Consider the following 25,889-nt stretch of genomic DNA (forward strand, 5'->3'; position numbering starts at 1 on the left):
TTTAAAAATTCATAATATTTAGATAATATATTGCCTCAGTTAGAAGAGAACTGTGAATAATAGCGTTGGGAAGACATGTCTTGGTTGTAATTTTAATAAAATAAAAAAATGAGTATATACATATAAATGCAGGTACATATGAGGATACTAGGATGCAAAAACATACTACTAAGCATTGAATTTCAATTAATTAATTAATTAATTACCATACAAACACTGCATTTAAATAAATTATTTATGTATGTACGTAGTATCAGTGTCACTCAACATATGGTCAATTACAACCGGTGAAATAAAATAAAAAGAACGTGCCAATACATGTGCAAATCTAATGAAGGCATGTAGGTGGAATGGATAATTTTGAGGTCGAGGTCAAACTTTTCGTAGTTTGAATGCTCGAAATCTCGGTGCTTTTGAATTCGTACTCGCAACGTCTCAATCTATCAAACTGTGCGTAAAACGCACGCGGATTTCGCAACCTATGTGGCTTATGAACTCGACAAGAAGGTCAAATTGGCAATTCGAATTACTCATCGGCCACAAATAAATGTGCCAGCGAGTGATGTGAGTAAACCCGTACAGAATGTAAACAAAAGTTCGTGCACGCGAGCTGAGCGCGATAATTGCATCGTGCAACGACGTGCACGCGCGCTTGAAATGCATTCAAATTTACGATTCAAAAGTCAAAGCTTCGAGTCAAGCAGTCGAGAGCTTCACGGTCTCGTAACTTCGATGATGATGGACGATTCGGCGATCATTCAATACGGTGGCAGTTAAATTACACGCAATAAAACAAAACATGATCAAGCCTTTGTTCGCTTTGACTTTGGATTGAAATTTTCCAATGCTATTATGAGCGTAATTTTATTATACTATGTAGGTGTGATTTAGAAAATATACTTATTTTTTTGTAAATCTCTGGTTATAGCTTTTAACAAATCATATATTTTCAATCTGTTATATACTGTATTATAAGAACTATGACTAAAATAACAATAACAATAAGTCGAGAAAATTGGTCAAATGATTCTTAATGAAAATTAAAAGGAAGATGGGACCGGAAAAGAAAAGGATTTAGTTCATGCAAAAATTATTTGAAAATAGCTCGATGCCCTATTTAGTAAAGGAAAATTGATAATAAAAGACGTACCGTAAGATGAAAATTGAATAGCCGAAAGATTTCAGCCAAAATTCTACATATTTTTGTGTGCAAGTAGAGGTTTGCCCCATTCATTTATACCGATAAACAGCTGCATATTTTGGTTCAATGTTGATAATATTTATATGCAGCTATAACTTAAAATCCTACTTAGTAGGAAAGTAGGATTAAAAATTAATGTAGATAAGACCAAACTAATTATCAATAGTTATTTCATGCTTGATAGCATTTCGTTAGAATCTAATGATTAGATGATAAAATAGTAGTAGTAAGCATTCATTATTTATATTTAGTATTATAAACAAGTTTGGTAGTAATAAGAAGAAATAAAGAGATGCATGAAATTGGGATGGAGTGCATTTGGACGAATGAACGCCGTTTTTAAATAAAAAATGCCACTTTGCTCGAAGAAAAAGTTCTTCTATCAATGTGTTTTGCCACTAATGATGTATGGATGTGAAACTTGGACATTGAACGTCAAGATGCTAAAAAATGTCCAATGCACTCAAAAAGTGTGGAAAGCTGTATGCTTGGCATAACGTGAAAAGTTAGGAAGCGGAATACGTGGGTAAGAAGTATGACAATGGTGGTGGATATAGTGGAGATATTGAAGAGATTGAAATGGCAATGGGCTAAATAGGTTTTTGAGCTCTTTTTACTATTATGCTGTACATTAACATTAGAATAATATAATACTATGATTACTAACGAAATTAAATTAAAATTGTAAAATAGAAAATGATCATTAGATCAGTAGCTATTAAAATAGATATAAGATGTATTGTGAACATAATTTCGTAATAATAAAAAGCATTTAAAAATATAAAAAAAAATATCGAGTTCGAATTTTCGCATGATCACAAAACTTCATCTATTGTTACTACGTACATTGATAAATTAAAAAAATGGCAATGGGCCACGTAGCTAGAAGAATGGGTGAATGGTTGTAAATGATAATGATAATAATTCAAAATACGATTTCTGATCTACATACTTATAAACTTGTGAATTTTATAAGTTTAATTTTATGTTATCAAAATATTACTTCTCAGAGTTGGGTCTATTATTAAATGTATTCGCAGCACTTTTTGATAACATTTCATATACAGAAACGAAGAGAACTCTGTTGTATATATTTGAATTAATAAGATGATCATATTATGGAAATGAACCGATACTAGTTTTGTATGTAGAAATAAGTACACGTGTGACCGTTACACCGACACCTATAAGTACGGAGAGATCACCGACAGGTAAAAATCGAGTTAACAACCGTGACGCCAGACTTTTCAACACTCTCCAAAGTCGATTCATACTCTCATTTAGATCTTTTTTTCTCTCTCCGTTCATATAATGAGGTCAAGCAACGAACGGCCTTTAGTTGCTTCTGAAGGTTGCTTCAGTTTTAAATACCTAGGAAGCCTGTCCTGTGCTCGCGCGTAGTATGTCTTCCGACCGATCACATCTTTCTTTTTTTTTTGAATATTTGGTTGATGAGTGTGGCGATATAAATATAGTGGCAAGGTCGGGAGCCAGATGGTGCAGTTGACCTACAAAGCAGCCTCCTCACGACGTTGTCGACTTATATGGACGGCCAAGGAGGGCCAATAGCGCCACGGAGACCGGCCTCCGGAGCCTCACCGTTTGACCCTATGTAACTCCTTTTGAGTACACTTGCCAAATTTGTAAAATGTCGTAAAATATATTTATGTGCATATATTAGAGACTTTCAGTTTTTGTCGTTTTTTTATTATGAAATTGTGGCAATAAAATTTGAATTTTGAATCGCATTATTGCACCGATGTTGATTTGGGTGTGTCCATTTTGATATCATTTAAATTGGTCCTGTCGTATGTTTAAAAGATTTCTGCAGTTTGTGTGTATACAAATATTATATATAAGTATAATATTTGGTAGATAAAATGCGTAATGAATTTTATGATATTTTAATAAAGTATTGCTTTGATTGAAATTGAATTAAAAGTGTTAGTCTTAATAAATTAAATAATCAACTATTTTACTTCAATGAATACAGTAATTCCTTGTGCAATGCTTTTCCTTTGATCCCAAAGAAAACTTTCTATTTTTTTTAAGTGTTGTACTCTTAACTTTTTGTGATTAAATGGAAAACAGCATCACCATTTTTAAGATAAATTTTTCAATGATTATTTTCAGAAATAAAAGTTTTTGTAAATCTTATTTCAGAAATATTATTAGTTGGTAAATACTTGAATTATTTCAGGCATTCGACGGAAACAAATCTAGATAATCGGATACTTGTTGGCATTCTGGTAAACAATGAGATAATAAAGGTAGAATAGAAGCCTTACAGGGCGACACACAAATTGGTTTTTTCACCTTTGACCGCCAGATTTCCCAATAGGTGATGTGATTCGACGCTTTCCCTTAAGTTTTCCGCGTGTTTTACCATAATCACAGTTCAAATTGCGCAACAAAAATGATTCAAAAGCGATATATGTACATGTGTACATATATTCATAGGTTCTAGGAAGTTATGCGAGTGCGTAAATCTCACATCGTATATGGTATAATGGGATACTTACCATAGTGATGTGAGCCTGAGAAACGCAACAGCGATGAATGACTTTCCATTTCACATACGGGGAAAACGGCCCACTTGGGAAAATTCGTAGTTTTTCCTCGCACTTGTGAAGCACACTCGGAGCGATTGAGTTAACGATATTTTCAACGCCGTTTGTGTGGGAAAATGTATTATGATGAATTAATTACAGGCAATAATAACTCGCAAAGCATCCGTTACGAGTTGCTAATTGATTAAGACTTAAGTCTGACAAGCGTAGTGATGGCATATCTCGCTGTTATTTTAATTCGAGATTAATTTGTACATGCATTCTCGTGTATTCTGTAAACTGATGCTCAATTTAGATACATTGGCAGATAAAAGCTATGAATTTTACAAATAAACAAATCTAAATTTTCTAAAGCATGTTGATCTATTAGTGTGAAAAAAATCGATTGAATTGTAAGTATAGCGAATGTTATGTTTATTTTTTTATTAAATCTCGAACGAATGAAAATAATGCTTCCTTAATATGAATAGATCGATCTAAGTCGATACGATTAATTGTAAAACATTGTATTAGATTTGTTGGATTAATTTGTTCAATTATATTTATAAATCAAACGCAAGCTGTAGCGTGAAAAATCGGTAATGTATCACAATTACGGGTCGTATTTTGTAATAGAACCATAAAAATATGAAACGTGAAGTAATCCATCGCTCAAACGCTCCACCGGATTCGATTAAAATAAAAAATGAAAATAAACCAAACGTGTCCTTTGCATTATATTTTAATTGAATACTGCGACCAATTTGAATCTATAATTTAACGCAAGTATTTATTTAGATTTTTAGAAATTGTGCTTAAACGTAACGAGGTCATGTTACGGTATCAAATCAAATGTTATTTTTTGAAAGGTGCTCACACCTAAACACTGTAGACATGTTGAATTTTGGAATCATGTTTGAAAAAAGTGGATTCGAGTGTAAGAGTAAGCACACAAGCTAGAATATATAGTAAGTAGGTATCTACTCGTCCGATACGAGGTGATCCTTGTAAGGAAAGGAGGTGCTCTGGGTGGGAGGGTTGGTCTCAATCGAGACTCTCTGCTCAAGGAGACCAAACTCAGGTGTAGGAGGACCCGGTATAAGGCTTCTTCCTACGGTGTTTCATCAAAAGCAGCACGATGACCAGCGACGTCCTACGCGCCATTCATCGAATTGTTCGTCGAACTCTTTGTTTATTATATTTATCGAACGAAAAAATTAACGAAAGTCACATTTGAGTTGGTCAAGATTGATTAGTGAGTATGCATACTTAATTAGCGTGAGTCAATGGACTGAGAACCTTTTGTTGTTTAATTATTCAGACAAAGGTTTTATTCGCAATGGCTCATGTGCGTGTTTATTTAACGTGTTAGTTTGAACGGTGTAATATTTTAACTACCTTATAAGGTGATTTGTAAACGTGAAGATGTATGTATAATCAATATACGCCTATTTAATGATATGATATAACCCGTTATAAATACTGATATTTTGAAAGTTTAAGATATTTTTATAACACTTTATTAAAAAAATCAATTATAAATACTTAATTAGAAAAAAAATTGGTCGGGACCTTTGAACATAGTCAGAGTTAGAGTCGTAGTCATAGTGGGAGTTATAATAATTTTTTAAAGACTCCACAGTCTACAGCTTTAGTATAATTAGAACTGTTGAGATGTTCAATTCCATTAGTTCCATCTGAAGATTTGTACATAAGATTACGAAATATAAATGTCACAAATAGTACATTAATTTGGTTATGGAAAAATATTTACAATCGTAATCAAAGAGATATTTATTGCTTGTAAATAAATAATAAACTCCACATAAATATACATACATATAAGTATGAGTTTTATTTATTTTTATACGTTATAAAATTTTGTACATCATATATGGGCACACTTCTTATATCACATTTACCAAAAATAGCTTATTTATGAGCTTTGGATAAACGATGAACTTATTACATAAGTACATATGTACATACATTATTTTTACTTTATCTATGTATATAGATGAAGTTTTGTGATCATGCGAAAATTCGAATTCGAGATTTTGACTGATTCGAACTTAGAATCGATCGCTGAACACGTTTTCATGATCTAGAAAAAAATGTGTGTGTGTGTGTGTGTGTATGTGTTTGTATTATATATGTCTGTGTATTTTGGAGATTTTTTAAACACTGCTGTCCTATCGAACTGAAACTTAGTATCGGTGATTGAAATTTTTATTTTAATTATATATAAATTTTACAAACTGATTGATACAAATGATTCATCAAAACACCGTGACCTTGAGGTGTGCCTATTTAAGATTGTTTTCGTACACTTTGAGCATTATAACATTTCACTAATTCTTTAAAAGGCAAAGCATCCTTTGTTTGAGACGTTGAGTAAATAAATGAAACACTTTTTTACAAAGCACATATGTATGTACAAATGTACATATGTATAATTTGACTCATTGTCCATATAAAAATACTTGTAACAGGTCCTTGAAAATTTGTATAATAATACATATCACTTCTACTTTGTATGTATGTATTACAAATGTATAATATATTTACTTCAGCTACAATAGGCGGACGGAATGTTTTCGTGTTAATTCATAAATAATTAAAATATTTTGATTTCTTCTATCATCGCGAGCATGAATAGTCATTTATACTATGCGGAATTGGAATGACTAAGTATGCAATCGCAAACGCTTCGTTCTCATTCGCATCCCTAGTCACATTCTCCATGTTGGTCAACACCGAGTGGGCCCTTTATTATATATCTACGTAGATCTGTGCAAACATAATCTATAAATTCCGCATGTTATAGTAATTGCACGTATCGCAAGTAAACGTCGAAGTCTTTGCTACTCGCCGACTGCTTTTAAGTACTTACACTGATATCGACGACGATACAATAACGCAGATCCGTTCTTGGTCATTGCAGTCGTGTTACACAAAGAGGATCATTTCGCACGAGCCATATTCAAAGTTCAATAACGACCGATATTATTTTATATCTTGTTTGCGTGCACGGACGGAACGGTAGATAGAATCGCTAAATCGTCGGAAGGTCACGGTGAATTGTTTGGTTATCTTATTTGCCTTCACAGTAGTGTTTTTGACCAAAATAAAAAGAGGCCTTCGGAATTCGATGACGTTTGACATTGATTTGGTCACCGCATATAATTAATCAAATTTACTTTGAAGTTAGAATTTAAATGATTTACCTAAAATTTATCATTGTTTAATTACACGACCTTTAAAAGGAAAAAAATCATAATAATTAAATTAAATTAAATATCCTTTGTATTTTTACTAGTAAGTTTCGAAGCTTATACGTAAATTTAAATATTTACGTAAAAGATACAATATTTACAAGTAAATACATACAAACATAGATATAATGAATCATTCAATATATTAAGTTCATGTATGCTCATCAAGTGATATGAACGCGCGAGTGATCGCGAAACCCGTACCTACTCCGGAAATTTCAACGTTGCGGAAAAGATTCTGTCTGAAATATGATTATTTTTTCACAATAAATCATGGACAATCGTGTTTTTCTGATACGCATCTCAAAAAAAAAACACAGTTGACGTAAATGAGTACAAATTTATGTGACGATTTACGAATATTTTTGGGATTGCGTGATTTTTGGTAATATTTTTAAACACTTGAAAAATTTCGTTACACGCACATTTGGAGTGTTTGCGTAGGCGTTGGACAAGAACACTCTTCTTCTTTACATCACTGTTACGCCACTGCACTAGTACCTCGTCGCAACAAGGCAAACGTCGATTGGACACTTTTGTTTCGTCCATTAGGACATTTGTGGACGTAATGGATGTTTATCGTAGCACTTCAAAAGGAATTGTTAAAATGCGACGTGCGTCAGTCGTATTCCATTGCGAAATCGAACGCAAAATATCGGACATTTCGATATTCACTCGCTAAAATTTGAATTGTGATAATTTGAGCGTAAGACGAAGGCTGTAAAATCACGTATGTATGTATTTATATACATTCAAGGTAAAAATTATTAATTTTAAAATTTTGTTAGCTTAATCTTGTACTTAAATCTTTCGGAGATACTTAGAAATTCATCAGCTGTGATAAAATTAATCATTTGTATTTGCATTTCAATTGCATCATATTATGATTGTCTGTATTATAAAAATCAATGATAATCTCAGATGGCATGTCTAGTATTCCTAAATAATGGACATATGTAATTTCTAACAGCAGTCTTCCTTCTCTGCTGTTACACTTAACCATATTTGGTATCGTTCGAGATTTAAATTGCACTTAGTCTTTTATTAACAAATATGGCGAGAACGAGTGTATTGCCTTTTTAGTCGCCAATGCATTAAATGCAATAATACAGGATAAATCACGACGCTTATTGCTGAATTCAATAGTCGTTACGAGTTTGACAGGATGTTTGAATTCATGCGAGCTAAGAAGAATTGACAAACGATAAGATAAGTCGTTTGTGTGTTACTTGTCTCGCGTACATTGGCCCTGCCATTAGTTCAAATGTAATATATATTATTTTTTTATACTTTTAAACTCCCACGCGAGCCGACACTGGACATCGAATCTGTCAAGGGCCAAGAGCGTTGTTACGTAACAATAAAATACAATTTCGGCCACCGTAGTCTACACAGTGATAAATTAAAAATATTTCACGCGACGATGCGGTTGAGTGATTATTAAGTGTTATCGCGTTAAATTGATTATATGCCGTATTGTTGTTGCACAATGGAAAAATCATCCGCGTTCAATGTAGGTAATTCTAGTGCAGCCTCATAAATGCATAATTTGTCATTGGGTACTGACAGGACCCTCGAGGATTATTAAAACGTCATTCAGGCGTGGGAAGTTTCATGAATAATTATAACATCCGAGAGTGTTGTTTACAAAATGTAGTGTAATAGATGCATTCTGAGCAATGTGTACGTGACGCGCGTGCAAATTTGAATAATATTACGATTTTTCACCGCATCGTAAATTCTATTTCAGACGTTGGCAACCTTTAACCCGTCCGTCGCACTGTTAACCAGTTCGTTAGCTGTTATAACTGCAGGGTGGCTGAACAATTTCTTTCATATAATAACTTTTGAACAACACGTCTACTACATTGTTTGAAATATATACAAACATACATACATATGTTATATGTACCTACTATATAGTATATGTACATACAATATTATATGAGAATTTGTTGGCATACTAATCATAAATCATCTGGAATTTGCTTGTACTGTTTGGAATCATTTCTATCGATTAAGTACATACATACATAAATATGTACATACATACACATATGTTAATAATTTTAGAACGAATAAATAAAATAATTCCATTCCTACGGCAATTCCAAATTTCTTCACATTGATCGTTTTGTTTCCTTACAATCTAGAAGGAAAATAATTTATGTTTTTTCGTTTAAGCTTTTGAATTACATACATATATAATTGATGGTCCTTGTTTATTGAGTAATATCCTATTCCAATGACCAATCAGATCACTCTGTAATTCTTCATTATTTCACATTAATCCCTGGTCCACCAACTATTCCTGTAATTCATTTTTATATACATATGTAGATCTTGTTCTTCTTTTAACAATATTCTCCCTCATATTGATCCTTTTGGTTGTTTTTTTTCTTGCTTTAAATTTTTATTGTTTGATAATTTTTCTTAGTACCTACCTAATATTGTTACATGTGTACGAAAGTATATATGTACATAAATATATCCTTATCTATCATTATTCAATACGTTTCTTCTTTGATTTTACTTTTAAACGCATTACAACGTTATAAACGTTGTAATGCTGTTTTTTTTTAATAAATAAATAAATAAAGGTCTAGATTGTGATTAACATTAATTTCATTCATTTTTATTATTCAAAAATTGGAGTTATATATTATAGTTTGGCTTCACAATCAAATAAAATACAAAATCATAATAAAGTCTACATAAACTTTCAGTAATAAGTTGAAAGGAAATTGGAACACTAAAACCGTTTTTTATAATAATTATTGATATGTCAAAAATTGATTGAACTTTTCAGTAAAAAAACTTGAACGTGCTGTTGAATATGCGTATTTATAAAATCATGTGACTCATCCCACATAAAAAAGAGAAATTATGTCAGTGTAATTATGCAAACGATAAAGTAAATACATTAAGATACGGGCAATGATGCTGTTCGTGAAATTTACATGAAAAAACTATAAGATACGCATGTTAGAGTGAATGTTGACGTTTAACCAAACTTAAACCGAATCTGCTCACGTTTTAAAATATTCCACTTACACACTGCCGACCTTGTGTTTTCTAATAGTTCAAAGTTAAGTTATTGATCTCTTCTAAGGTCGAGCCTCGTACTTATTTGCCAGTATTTGAATACAACGCCTCTCTATTGAACGATTTGTGATGCAATATCATTCCGCTGTTATTGCTATAAATCAAAAGCGGCAACAAAAGAACTCAACTAGGATGTAAATATCAAAACGAGAACATGGATAATAAATTTTGAATCTATATTGACCAGTTTACAAAAGAATTACATATAATTTTATACTCAGGCTATTTTTTTTATGATTTCTTGAGCAATGATACTGTTCATTATACATGTGTATAATATGTACATTTCGATACTGTCATTATTTCTTGAAAAATTCATTGACTATGGACTTCTTCATAAAAACTAAATCAATGAAATTCACCATCATACATGTCATCATTTAATATTATATCAGTGAGGTTTTACTCATTCGTCATTTACCGAGAATTCCGCTCCGAATTACGAATGTCCGGTCGCCTTTTTTGTTAAGTACGCGTATTCGTATTAAAATTGACCACTTTTCCGCGAATTTGACGCACAGATTCCTCAGAACTGACAGGTGCCTTGAGGACACGTACATTTTATTGAATTTCGTTCTAACAATGGCAACATTCCCAACAATGGAGCTCGTAAATAGCCCGTTGTGATATTTTGATTTAATATTTAATTTTTGCCATTGTATTTGCCAGTGGTTAATTAAATAAACTATCGTTTGAAGGTGTTGCGGAAATTCGAGAATTGTATGATCCAATTATTAAAAGTAATATTTGATTTAATTTAATTTCAAATGTTAACAAAATGTATGTCGTTTGTTTTGCGTGAAAATTTATTTATTTATTTTCAATTCGTGCTTAGTAACGGTTCAATAATGAAGTATATATTCTTCTTATTGTATTCTCATCTGTTTGAAGTGTATCTGTTAAGGTATTTTGTGCAAATTTTGAATAATAATATATTATGATTACGTAATAATCATTTGGTCATTATTAAGATAATGTTTTTGAAGGTAGTCTTTAATATATGAATATAAAATGAAGGTAATCTTTCAATCAATTCCAATTATAATTCAATTGGTATTACTTAATATATAATATTATAGCCTGCAGTAAGATACAATGTCAGATCGGCAGAAAGAGAGTGATTGTTCATAGCTATACAATTTCGGCTGGTATGCTTTCAAAACCAATTAACTTTTGATACAAACCATGCGAATAAAAGGGAATTTGTAAACAATGCGGAAAATTTGTGTTCGAATTAAGTGTTATTAATTTTAAAAGGTTGAAAAACGTACTATTTGCACGCAATGCGAGTGAATAACTTTTTCGAATTATTTTTTAGGCATGAGAAAATTGGCTAACGACCTTTTAACTGCCGCTACATTGTGAACCGATATGGAGTACGTATTCCATACTATTTTAACGGGCTTTGAAAAGGAATTGTTTTAAAATAAAGCAAAAAAAAAGTTCACACGATTTGCATAATGCAGCATGCGCTCCACAACAAAGGGTTGCGCAATTTCCGAATGCGTATGTTGTCGGTATAAATTGCACATTTGCATCGGTACGCAATGCAATTGCAACGTCCACCGTAAGTAAAATGTTTCGTTGCCTTCTGGTGAACAATTAAAAATATCACATATAAATCAAATTTGACCGTAATATACGTTCAGAGTTTGCAAAAGCGCGGCCAATCATCTCGAAGTGGTATTATTATTTGCGCACCGGCATTCCTCGAATAACTGGCACACTATCTCGAGAAGTTAAATTGATTTCGTAACATTTCGAGAAATGCAGTTGTCGAGTGAGAGTCTTGGACCGCTCGACGCTGGACTATATTACGTCTATTAAGGATAATGAGATAATATCGGTCCAGCATGTGTCTATTTGCCGGCGTGTTTTGCAATTTCGTAGTATCGAAGCGTTTGTGAATTTAGCCGTTAAATTGTGTTTGTGTGTGTACAAGAGCGTGTGATTACTACGTATCAAAATGATAAATCTTGTAGATTATCGTAAGCCTAGTCGAGCTAGTTTTTAACGTGTGGGAAGATCTTTGCTCTCAGTGTTACACATTGCATCATCGAAATGCGTAGGCGTGAAATTTCTAGTCGAAAACTATTGCTATGGCAAAAGTGAAAGGACTTTATTAGGGTCCTTGCAAATGTGAAGCTTTGTACATTGAAGATATGTGCAATTGAATGACACTTACACGCAATACATGTACAGAATAATATGTCAATATATCTCGCTTTATCTTACGTTTCTTTTTGTATGATTGGTTTTTTAATGCAAATTATATATTTTAATAATGATAATGTATTGTTTTTATTGAGAAAGTTTTATATTAAAAAAAATAATTAAAAAAGTTTTAATGTTGATCTATAGGTGTCACTAAAACTTTTTGAAGGAAAATTGATGGAAAAATTAAAATTATTTAGTTCGGATCTGAACCTGTTTTCATGAAAGTTTTCAGTGATGAATTTAGTTTTATTTTAAAAATGATTTTCAAGATGAAAAACTTATGTCTTGAATATAACTAAAATTTCACAAATTAAATAAAGTGAAATATATATATATATATATATATATATATATATATATATATATATATATATATATATATATATATATATATATATATATATAATATATTTAGTATTGAATCAACATAAAATATCTTTAGTAGAAATTCTTCGGTTTATTTTTAATCAGCTATATGTTAGTTGGACTTTGAAATAAAGTTTTTGAAATTTTGAGCATTGAATTAAAAAGATACTAGCAAATTTTTAGCTTAATACGTTTGGTAGTGTAGAAACATTTTTGGCTTTTATAAAAGGAAAAAAAACCCACTTTCGGTTTATCAAACGTTGATTTTTTTTATTTACATAATATTGATACAAGGCTTATACTGGAATTTCTTTCCTGAGGAGCGTACATATATGTATGTATAAAAGGGCAAAAAATGAGTATAAGAAAAATCGAAAACTCCGTTGCATAATCAAGACACGAATCATTGATTTTGAAAGTAATTCGATTTGCAATATTTTACATGTCATCATTTTCTTGCCTAACCACATTTATGCTGAAAACATTGCGCATTACATATGGCTATTCAATTTAAGCTTCATAAATATAAATTACTATAATATTTAATGCGTCGTTCGACGATCAAATACCCAGTCACGTACATTCGACGATCGCTTTTCACTACTGAGTCAATTTTTCACACGGTTCTCTCGTTATTATTGATTGTCCGACGCATTTTACTAATACGTTTAACAGCTCGATTCTGTCAGTTGGAATTAATCAAATCGAAGATGCTGCACACGCACGTACGTATGTACGTACGTACGTACAGACGGGTTGGTGATTTCGGAGAGAGCACATGGCTCGAGACCCGCACACGTGACTCATTCACCGTAAATAGATTACGTGAATTATTCATGGTAGCGTTTTTAATGTAAATATACGTACCGTAGACCGCGACCAATGTTTACTCGCAAAAAAGCCACTTTTTGCTATGCCGTCAAACGTTAAGTCACTTTCGTTCGATCTTTGAAAAAAATTTGAACTACATAATAATCTGTTTGAGAGGTGTTTTTTGCGCCGAATGTTCCTGTTTTTAATATATATGTATGTATAAAATCGTGACTTATGCTAACATTTCATGTTTGTAAACAATGCAAGGTCGTTGAATAGGCATAATATGGTGCGTTCACGCACATTTTCCAAACAGGTGAAAAGTTCCATAAGCGAAATCGTACCTGTTGTGATTCAAAATGAGGCGCATCCTGGGTATGTGTTTTATGTATGTATATTAATAAATGCAACCGGAAGTTGCCTTTTAGGCTCTAGGAATATTAACTAGGGACATTTTTCGACACTGTCGTTTGATGATTCGAATTTTAATCCGTATTACGTCTTATATTCGAATATAATAAAAGTGTATATTGTGTATTTGTTTTTTTTTTACATTTAATTGTAATTTTCACGCTTTTCCCACATCTGGATGGTGCAATTTTTTTGTATGTAAGAGATTGTCACTATTAGAATATTTTATGAAGGTCTTTCGAATTCAAATTTCACACGTTCAATATCGCATTCAACAATTTAACACCGTTTTTGACAAAGCGTGCGAATTTCGATAATTTATTGCATAGGTGTTTCAATTTAAATGCATATACGTTTGATCAGTTTGATTCAAACTGGTTTAATATCAATTTCTGTGATGTATTTTAATCAGTATTTTGAAATTGAAATCCATTGTGATGATTATTAGATTTAATTTTACGAAGAATTCGATTTAATATCGGTAAATTTATATAGTATATATGTATAATACACGTGTACATTGGTACGTACATATATGTATTGATGCTGCATATTACGTTGAATATGTAGATTCGATATTTTTTCTAATATGTTATCTCACTATCTGTAATCGAAATCTTAGAATTTTGATTTAAAATAACATGGGTTAAGTTGGGTATATGTTTAGTTCTAATACACGTAAAAAATATGGGCTAAGGTTTGGTTCTTTAAACATAAAGTATAAAAATGACTGTCTGTATATAAATTTTTATTTTTTTTAAATCATCAAAATCATTAATGTATGTATGTAAATATTGACGCATTTCAATTACATATACATATCTATGTACATATATTTCATCAACGCGCAAGGAGCTACATTAAACAATTTCTTTTTATTTCCGTAGAATTAGTATCTTCTAATATATAATTTCGACTTTTCGAGACTTTTTAACTATGTATGTAAGGTTTGTTGGGAACAAATCAAATCAAAGATTCTATGACGACGATATTATATTATATAACTGAATATAATTTTTTTCGATTCAAATAAATTTAATAAAAAAACAATTTAATGTTTACCATTAGATTGTTTTGCCATGTTTAAGCTGCTTATATTACAAATACCGAACGAAGCCGGGTAAAATCACTAGTCTAATATATAATCTTATGTATTATTTTTCTTTTGTTTTCTGTTTTTTTTTTATTTTTTCTTTTAACATGTTTTTCTGCTTTTGCATTTTTGATTTTTATTTTTTGTATTTTATTTTTTATTTTTCTGTTTTTCATAATCAAATATAGGCCATTGTGGCACATTAGGTTCTTCCTGTAAAGCCACAATGGTCCAAAACTAACTATAAATAAATAAATAAATAAATAACTATAAATAATTTCGAAAGAGACTTTGTAACTATATAACTGTATGTATGTAAAGTTTGTTGGGAACATAGAAAACAAATCTAAGTTAATATAAATTTAATATAAAATCAAAAGTACATCTAATATATAATTTCGAAAGAGACTTTGTATATACATATGTATGTATGTAAGGTTTAAAGGTTTGTTGGGAGCATCGAAAACAAATCAAAGTTTCTATGAAGACGATATCGACATCGTTACATATTATATTTTTTCGATTCAAATCAATTTAATAAAAAAACAAATGAATGTTTACTATTAGATTGTTTTGCCATGTTTAAGCTGCTTATATTACAAATACCGAGCGAAGCCGGTTAAAAAAACTAGTATTATGTATAATTTATAAGACACATGAAAAGACTGATGAGTTGAATCCTGTAATTTTACCTATATATACGTATGTACGAATACTTTACGAATAATTTACTTAAACGCGTATGATTCAATTCGTCACTGACCCTTTTACAATCGAGTCATTCAAAAACAAACTGCTAATGTAGATCAAGTTTGTCTCGCAACAAATAATAGTAATAATTGTCATTGTGTTACCTTTTGCTGACGTTACACCTGTCCAACGCTGAAAAAATAGAGGTCTCATTGTTGCGTTTGTGATGTCAACTGATGAGGCAACGCCGAGCAAAGGTGCGGCATAATGCGCGCACGCCCTTTACCCACTTTTCCGACACTTGACTCAATAAAAACAAACGCAACGAACGAGATGACCCAACAGAAACAGAACGGATACAAAACGGACTATGTTAACCCCACTGAACAAATATAATGTGTAGTACTGAATACGCGGTATGTTATCACATCGGTTTCTTGTCCCGGTTTAATAATGATGTCTGTTATTGTTTCAGGAATTATGACATTGTGAAATCGGAGATATACTTCCGAGATGCCGACGCCTCCGCGGCCCCCGGCGCCTCCGCCCCTGCCTCCAGCCGACAACAAAATCGTAGCTGTCAAACGATATGAAGCAGGACCCCCGATAGGGAAAGAACTGGTGAGTCAAAGTTATATTATCTAAACGGATATTCCTTGTTGTATGTATGTAGGCTTTGGGTTTAGTTTGTTTTTGTTTTCGATTAGTTATATAGTGCTTTTTATATAAGGGCCATATGTATAAGCTGCAAGATCATAATAAAACCCGTGGAAACGCATCAGTGATTGATTCTGAGTTCAAATCAGCCAAAGTCTGAAGGTTGTATTTTCTAATGATCACAAAACTATAAAGTAATAAACGGTTTCACATACATAACCGCGAAAACGAATCGTGGCAATAATTTTAGTTTGATATTAGTAAAATTTTAAAGAGTACTAGCAACGCTTTGTCACTATTATATGAGCTTCTATAATTGAATGTGGCAGAAGTCCAATTTTCAGTTCCAAAAAAAAAAAGGTTCCTGGTTGACTAAACTTACAAATTTTATTCATGTTGTTCGATAAGTCCAGAATCTCGGAAAACAGAATAAACAGGCCATCAATATTTCTTAAATATTGTTGAACGCAAAACATTGAAGAAATGAAGAAAAGTGGACTTGTGCCACTTTCAAATATAATGGCTTATATGTATATATGTATATACGGGTCTACCTCACGGGCCCGAATGTGAAACGCCCGAAAACGCAAATACCGGAAGGCAAAGATCGAAAATCGACAGATCTGAAGTCGAAAGATAAAAAAGGGTGCATGGTAAACGGTACATACTCACTTAATTTGTGCGAGCAGGATACAACAGGAACAAGAGGAACAGGCTTTTCCTCCCGTATTCTGCGCGCGCACATTAAACAAGGCTGTATGAAAAAAATAGAGATAATTTCACCGCATGCCACTCATATATACATATTATATATACATAGTACCGTTTACCATGCACCTTTTTTTTTGATCTTTCGACTTAAGATCTTTTGATTTTCGATCTTTGCCTTCCGATATTTGCGTTTTCGGGCGTTTCACATTCGGGCCCGTGAGGTAGACCGGTATATATACATATAATATTATATATTCACATGTGACTATATTTTACTAATATAATATAATTTATTCATATTTAAGGTTTTAAAGATTAGAAAAATCCACAATATTACTTTTATTTATATGTACATACATAGTTAAATGCTTAGTAAAGCACATCGTCTGTTTGTGGATATGTAGCCATGTAACTCAAGAAGGATGTTATAGCTTATATTATATTTCGAACGTATCATGAATGATTTCAATAATGAAAAAGAGGCAAACGATGATGAATTTAACGTTTAGTTGTGCGGCAGGTATACACAGGGCCACATAAAATGCCGTTTTAAAATCAAAAATGCCACTTTGCCTGAAGAAAACGATCTTCGATCAATCTGTTTTTTCAGTTATGATGTGAACTTGGAAATTAAACAGCAAGATGCTACACAGAGTCCAATTTACTCAAAAAAGTATGCTTGGTATAACGAGGAAGAATCTGAAATGGAATACTTGGGTGAGAAGTATGATAAAGGTGGTGGATACATAGTAAAGAGAATGGAGATTTCGAAATAGCAAGGGGGTCAGGTCACGTACTAGAAGAATAGACGAAAGGTAGACAAAATAAGTGCTGGAATCGTACCCGAGAGATTGTAAAGGGTAAAAGGAAGGCCGCAAGGAAGATGGACGGATGAAATTAAAAAATGTATGGGGTGAAATGGATGAGAGTTGCGCAAAACAGATATGAACGGAAACGCGTTGGTGAGGCCTACATCAGAAGTGGATGGTAAATGATGATGCCGATTTAAGTCTGGGTAATGCTGGGTCTTTTGAGTACATATGTACATACGAATCATCAGAGGACCGACGAAAATCGGTGAGTCAGGATTTGTGATTATGCAAAGGTTCGGTGGGAAAAAGCACGGCTTTCTTTGTTCTGGCTAACGAAGCAGTCCACGTCAATTGGGCGCACGTACCTGTACATTTGCGCAACGGATCCCAAGTATGTATGTACTTGCGTGCACCTGTGCCGAAGGGATTTGCACGATTTATGAGGCCTAAGCGAAGGGACAGGATGGTTTATTTAACGTTTTGCGTACGTTCGGCTCACTTTACGATTATTATCGGCGGTTCGTGAGAGCACGCGCGCAAAATCCGTACGTGAGTGCGATTCGGCCCGATTAACTTGACGCCATTATAATATATATATATATAATGTGAAGGATCGAACGTGGAGGAAAAATGTCGGCGAGGACCCCGACCGCGGGTTGGATAGGGTTAAAAGTGATGTTTAGAAGCGGCTTCGTGAACTTGCGAACCGCGTCGGGTTAAATACGACGGCATTCGCACGGAATTGCCGCGTTATTCGATATTTATCCGGCAATCTGTAACTGTTACTCAATATAGCAAACAAAGGCGCTCGTGCTGTTATTAATAAATGGTAAAATATTGAAATATGATAGGTATATCTCGTGTGGTGTACAATTATATATCTGCTACGTACGTACATACATACATATGTATGTACGTGATCGGGGAAATTTTTACGTTAGAAGTTCGAGTTCAACGCTCTCGAAGTTATAATTCATGAAAACGTACTCATTCATATATTTGGTCACGGAGTTTTATGTTCTCTTCCGCGTTTAGTCGCTGCCTGTCTATCTTGTTTGAGAATTTATATTTTAATTCAATTATGGCGACCGATTTCCGTTCGCGGCTTATTTTAGTCATTCCTATATTAGCGGTGATCAATTCATATTAATTAATATTTTAAATTTGTAATGAAAAAAATTCGATTCGTGTGGATAGTTTTCGAATGGAAGTGAGTATGTGTGTGTGTGGATGATTTTAATTATCTATTTCCTGTTTATTTGTATATGATTTTCAAGACGTATAGGGAAATCGTTAAAATTATATCAAACATATGATTGATATAGTGTATGCATAAAAAAGGCAATTGCTTAAATATAAGTTACTTATCTTGTCGTTATAATTATTTAGTGTTCCGTTATTGCTTACCTGTCACTGTGAGCTTTCTATATTTAAGTAGTTTCGGATATAAAAAAATAAAATGTATATAAATCAAATTAAATCAATGCTGTCGTGGTTTCGCACTGTCATGTGAATGTCAGTTAATTTTAGATGTAATCTAAAATAAATATATAATATTAAGGAGAAGACTTTTGCAATTAATTTTAATATTTTTTTTAGACAAAAGCTGATTGAACTTTCGCTAAGGAAAATATTTACTATTTTTCAATTTAATTTAATTTATATACAAGGCTTTTAAAGTGCTAAAATAAATCTTGAACTGAAACATTTTAGAGGAACAATTTAGCCCTGTTTTAGAAGTTTAAGGTTAGTCTAAATTATTGTATCAAATATTAAGTACATATGTATTGATAGTTAATTGTTTTTGTGTTTTTATCAAATTTCATTATTTGATCTTTATATGAAAATAACAGGATTTCCACACAATAGTTTTGATACAGTGTTGATTTTAAAATCTCGATTTATTGTTAGGATATTATATTTTTTGCAGCCGTAGATATACACGGTGATTAGATTGTAAATATGCTGATATAATTATGTGTTCTTTAATTAGCTAAAATTGAGTATAATAATAAAATATCTCTAAGGTCTTAAATTGCCCCTCAGAATTCATAAAATAACTTTGTGTATACGTTTTGTGGAAATATTATAATTGTCGAATATTAGCTGGTTATTCTATATAATAATAATAACCAGCAGAATAGACTAGTGGTTAGCATATAATGCTTTGAACATAGTGGTTACGGGTTCAAATCCCACTTGTTTCTGCTGGCCAGACCTAGACTAGTGGTTAAAATAAGTCATAACAATTTGTGAATTATCTGACTTCCACCACTTTCAAATATAACGGCTCATATAATAGCATATAACCAGCAGAATAGACTATTGGTTAACATACCTATATAATACTTTGAACATCGCGGGTTCGTATCCCACTGATTTTTGCTGATCAGACCTTGGATTTGTGACTCCAGGTCGATCGTTTCCTATCAGAGTTTACCAATTTATCTGATTTTCATTGGAACGGTTCCAAAAAATTGGAACCTTGCCCATTTTCTTGCAAAATCTTGAATTTTTAGCAATCTCGGAATTTGCTGAATTATATAAAATGCTGCAAATTTAAAAATTTGACCACAAAAGTCTCTGTGGATGTTAATTGATATGTATTTATAAACTTTGTATAATACTAATAATATTAGTATCAAATGTACAATGTTTCTGGCCAGGAAGGCGCATTGGGGTTACCTGTTAGGTCTTCCTGGTATAAATTAAAGATAAAATAAAATAAGAATATAAAGGATAGTTTGATACTTGACTTTGTATTATAATTTCATAAGTATAATATTATATTATAGTACTCGCTGCGTTTATCTCGGATGAGAGGCAAGTTTTTCACGCCTCGCGGTGTAATTTAGCCTCTGGCGGATTCTTTTTTGCTTTTATCTTGTAAATAATAGCGTAATCGATAAGGACAGGATATTGCCTGTAATGATGCATAATGTAATGGCGTTTCGTGATTTGGTGGATGTCAATGAGGCGTGAATGCATCTCGTTGACTTTGACGTTCGGCCTTATGCACTTGATTGCACGCAGCTCGTTCAACACAAATATTTTGCAATCAGACAAAGTGATAATAATTCAACAGAACTCAAGACACGAAGGATATGCGTAAACTGAGGATCGTAATTTCCGGATCATTATTGTATTATATATTTGTTCAATTTTTTTTAGATTGTGCTATATGGTAATATTTTTGGTATATGTATGTAGGTATAATAAGGAGATAAATTTCACACATCCCGCTGATAATGAACTGTCAGTTTGGACCCGCAGTAACAAGATAAATATTATAAATAATAATAATAATTTCTTATAATAGTCACGCCTAATATGAAAATGATTAAAGTATTCTATATTTTAATGATCGCGTATTGCCACTTTATTATAAGAAACGTGAAATATGCTCCGAGGAAAAACTATTCCGTTATAGCGCTTTACTCAATCAGATTTTTTTCATATCTTGTGTTTGTTTTAATAATCGAGTTGGATAAAAAAAGTGAATAAATTCAAATGAGGCTTTTTTCGTGACCCAGAACAGGTTGAACAATTTGAGCGGGTATTACGTAAATTTTTCACAAAAATAATAAAAACAAAATCGTGTGCTACAATCCAAATCGTACTATGTACACGTTCTACAAGAATGTTAAATATGCGTGTATTGCGTCATATTTTGATTTTGTAAATTAATTTAATTAATGCATTCGTATAATTTCGAGTTAATAAGCGACTGTTTTGCAGTTTCTAATTTTGGTATTTAGTTTTTTGAATTTTCACCTATAGTTCGATCTTACATACATAGATAACTACTAGTTGATCTGTCTGAAAAGTGACTTGAATATTTGCAATGTAAAATAATTGAAGTTTGTTCAGTGTGTTTAGATACGTATAAGACTGATGATGATGATTAAATATTGTCAACCATTTTTAATTGAAAATGATTAGAAGTCGGCGTCGTAAGGGTTAAGTTTTGTTTGAAGTTCAATATTGAATAGTTTATTATTAGTCTAGGTCAGCCGATTGTTGGGAAAATTTTTGCCGTTATTGAACTTTCATTTTCATATTGTTACCGCCAGTCTACGTTCACCAGCCGATGGTTGGCGTTCAATGGCTTTAGCTATCTGCTTAAGTCGCGGTTTGTACACTGGACCACAGGTAGAAGCACCTGACGCCACACAAACGAACGACGTCAATCAACTTTTCGCTTCATTCCCGCGCGGGAAATTCTATCGAACGAACGCTTTTCCGAGTCGTGGAAAATTCGTACCGAACGACACGCGTCACGCGACAACGGACGATGTGAAAATCTTGTCAATTGCCATTCGTAAAGTGTCCTAACGAATCGTCTAATATTTTATGTGTTTGTTTTTGTGTAAATTTATGTGGATACGTGCACGAAAAATTAGTGTGCGTAAATGTGTGTGTGTGTGTGTGTGAAAAATTTCAACGTAAGGGTATTATTTTTCAGCGTGGCCATGGAAAAGCAGCTAAGTAAACTGGTTGTTGTTGTAACAAGTGTCAATGGAATTACTCTTTTGATTTGATACCATGTTAAACGTTCTCCGTCTATCGAAAGAATTCAGACGTTGTCTCAATTTTATACGAAATTTAGTTGGTGTCGATTTAATATTTATGTATACATATATTGAATTTTGTATGGGCTAAATTAGGGGCTGATTTCATTATACGAACCAAATTTAGGAATATTGCTCATACCTTTCAGTATTTTATTACAGTTTTTTTTTTGGAATTGATAAGAAAATGAGAAAACTCGTTTTTTTTTATTTTTACTAGATTTATTTTTGAAAAAATTGAAAATCTAGAATGAAATTTTCATTCTAGATTCTGTAGTAAGAATTAAATTTTTACTTTTAAAGAGTGATTTTTAATATTAGAAATAACATATATACAATTGTAATTAAGAGTTTGATTTGAAAGAATTGAATCTCACATCCATTAATTAAAGAATAGCCGTAAAAACGAATGGGTACGTACGTTTCTTTCGGACAAGACTGACAATAATTAACATACAAAGTGTGCCGAGTGTGCTCCTTGGACCGTGTCGACAGTTAAAAATCCTTAAAACCGGGAAAAATCATTGTTGCGACGTCGGATAATGCTCCATCATTAACATAGATCCAACTGGAGATTTTATAGGATGCATGAGAATCAAATAAAAAAACTAAATCGAACTGAAAATCCATGCTAAATGTTATTCACGATGAAACGTATGCAGTTATAATTACGTGTGAATAGCATTAGGACTGTTTAACTTTGATTTGTTCATTTGATAGGGTTGTTTTCGTTGATTTTCCTAATTTTTCTGAATTATAATAGCCTTGATCATTGAAAATGTATATATGTATACTCGTACTTCGTGATTCTCTTGACGATTTTATAATTACATGAAGGTTGAAGTAACAGATTAAAGTTTCAACATTGCATTATTACGCGCGATGCGATATAAAGCATGTGATCCTCTATTATTTACAAAAATATACGCGTATCCGTTTCAAGGCTTACATATGTAAAGCTGTTTTTATCTGCAGCTAATCTGTTGGATTTATGACGTAGATACGCGTCAAAGATTGTTGTCTAATTATACATAAAAATTACTATAATACATTCAGTACATCAATTAACCGTGCGTAAAAAACGAGCCTTTCTATTCGTATCAGATCAACAACCTATCTCAAAGGTTTCTATCCCATTACTGACCATAAAATGGTCAGTGGTGTTGAAAGTAAACACTGAATATTATACATTCATGGTTTCGGCGTGATTAGAGCACGTGTTTGATCGTCAGAAGACTGAATTGAAAATGCACGGGCAAACCCATAGATATTCTATAGACCCAACAATGGGACCGGTCAGATGTGCAAGTGGTATCCCACGGCCCACAAACGGTCTACGTTTATTGTTACATTATATTCCATTATGTACGTATTCTATATGTATATATGTATGTATGTATATAAACCTCTGGACGTATATAAATATATACGAGCATTATTATAATCTGAAATATAATAACAACATTACGATAGAGGTCCGCCTAAATCGTGTGACCCCTTCACTTTTACTCGAATTGAATGCAAAACGCTCATAAGCGCTAAATTTGCACTTGCATTTATGTACGATCTTCCATTATGTCAGTATGTACTTTTTATAGTTATAATGAGGAAGTTACACAATCATACACGGACTTTGAAATATTTTATTCAATTATTATTTACGCACATTATTGTCAAATATTGAACATAGTAAACAGCGCTAGAAATTTTTTAATTTCGTTTAATATTTTTTTCAATCTTCAACTTTTCTACACTTTTATAAATTCTTAATAATCATATCTTTATACTTCACCATAAGAAATAACTCTCAAAATTAGTATTATACATGAAAATAGCTTTTTAAACTCGTTCAGCATTGATACGCTGAATGCAAAGTTGATATTTTAATTGAATCCGTATTGTTGTCATATTTTTTTCAATAAAATAATAAATATCGCACGCCAATCGTGTCGATTGTTCTACAATAAAAAAATAGACTGAATTAAAATTCCAATCATGAATAAGTCGTGCAAAAAATGTTATTTCACCTGTCGTATAAATTAATCGAAAGACACGCAAGTAAATCGACAAATTTTCCGTGCATCGTATTAAATTAATTTATGCGCCAATTATATTATATTTTCGATTATAATTTATACAAATAAATATAATTTCATATTATATATCCGTATCCGATTTTTTTGACAGTCTATTAGCAATAAGAAATTTGCATACGGGTAGGTTATTAACCTTAATTTAATTGCGCATTTAAGCACTGTTTATAAGAATTGGATATTACTATAACTTCCATTCAATATTTCGCTTAAGGTTATGTCTGTTAATGCATGCATTTATCGATAGAACTAAACGATTAAGAATACCATCGAGTCTATCATGTCAATTATTAAATTTGAATAAAAGCCATTTTAATCCCATTCAAACTCATTATAATATCAAATCTTTATTTTATCATAAACACTTACTCTTCAAATTGATTATTTGAAATTTGACGTTAATTTTTTTTAAATCAAAATTTTAATATTTTATTACACACCGTAATGTTTAGGTTCATGAAATAAATCATTTTATATTATGTTTTTTTCATATAATTTTTTTTATAATTATATTGTATCTATGTATATATGAGTGACCAAATTCAATTGTGGATTTCATTGCGTCTGAAACTTAGTGCTAATATCTGGAGATTTTTCATTGAAAATCTTCATACTTGGCTAAATGACTCATTCAATAATAGTGAGTTTTTTGATGCCAGATATCAGGTGTTTCGACGTGACAGAGATTATTCTCTTCATAACCAAATATTTGGTGGTGGTGTAATCATAGCTGTGAAAAATAATCTACCCTCTGTCATTCAAAATAATTGGTTAACTTCCACAGAAGACCTTTGGATTACTATTACCACTAAATTTTTTAAACTAAATATCTGTACTGTCTATATTCCTCCTGGTAATTCTCACCAAACTCTATTAGTTACCCATTTAAATAAAGTATCTGATCTAATAACCAATTATCCAGAGGATCGATTCATTTTACTCGGTGATTACAATCTTCCCACTATTGATTGGACAAAATACGACTCAAATCTGCATCTATTTCCTTCCAATTGTATTAATTTTTCTTCCCTTTCCTTTACTCAATTCTTATCCTATAATAAACTTTATCAATACAATTATTTGTCAAATACTAATAATCGTATTCTTGACCTAGCTATTAGTAGTTTCCCCTTATATATTTCTCGTGCTGACTCTACGCTAATCCATGAAGATTCTCATCATTTATCCTTTTGCATCTCAATAATTTACAACAAATCTTCACCCTTGAATTATAATTATAATAAAACTTTCCTCTTTAGAAAAGCTGACTATGCTACAATTATTCCAATTTTAAGCGATATCAATTGGAATTCACTTTTGTCCAA

The 25,889-nt window shown here is 32.0% G+C and overlaps 1 protein-coding gene across 5 annotated transcripts in view; it reads left to right on the forward strand.

Annotated features, from left to right (window-relative positions):
• Window positions 1–25,889, forward strand: part of chas (chascon) — a 113,510-nt gene that overhangs the window by 10,684 nt on the left and 76,937 nt on the right. Inside the window, exon 2 of one of the 5 annotated variants that reach the window (XM_077435094.1) lies at window positions 16,196–16,341. In XM_077435094.1, the coding sequence (XP_077291220.1) occupies window positions 16,234–16,341 (108 nt within the window). In that variant the 5' untranslated portion in view covers window positions 16,196–16,233. Of the gene's footprint in view, window positions 1–16,195; window positions 16,342–22,040; window positions 22,346–25,889 lie in introns of those variants that run through there. The other 4 variants (XM_077435090.1, XM_077435092.1, XM_077435091.1 and 1 more) reach the window with 4 other exon arrangements.

Source organism: Arctopsyche grandis, chromosome 7 (genome assembly GCF_051622035.1).
Source record: "Arctopsyche grandis isolate Sample6627 chromosome 7, ASM5162203v2, whole genome shotgun sequence".
Taxonomy (NCBI): Eukaryota; Metazoa; Arthropoda; class Insecta; order Trichoptera; family Hydropsychidae; genus Arctopsyche; species Arctopsyche grandis.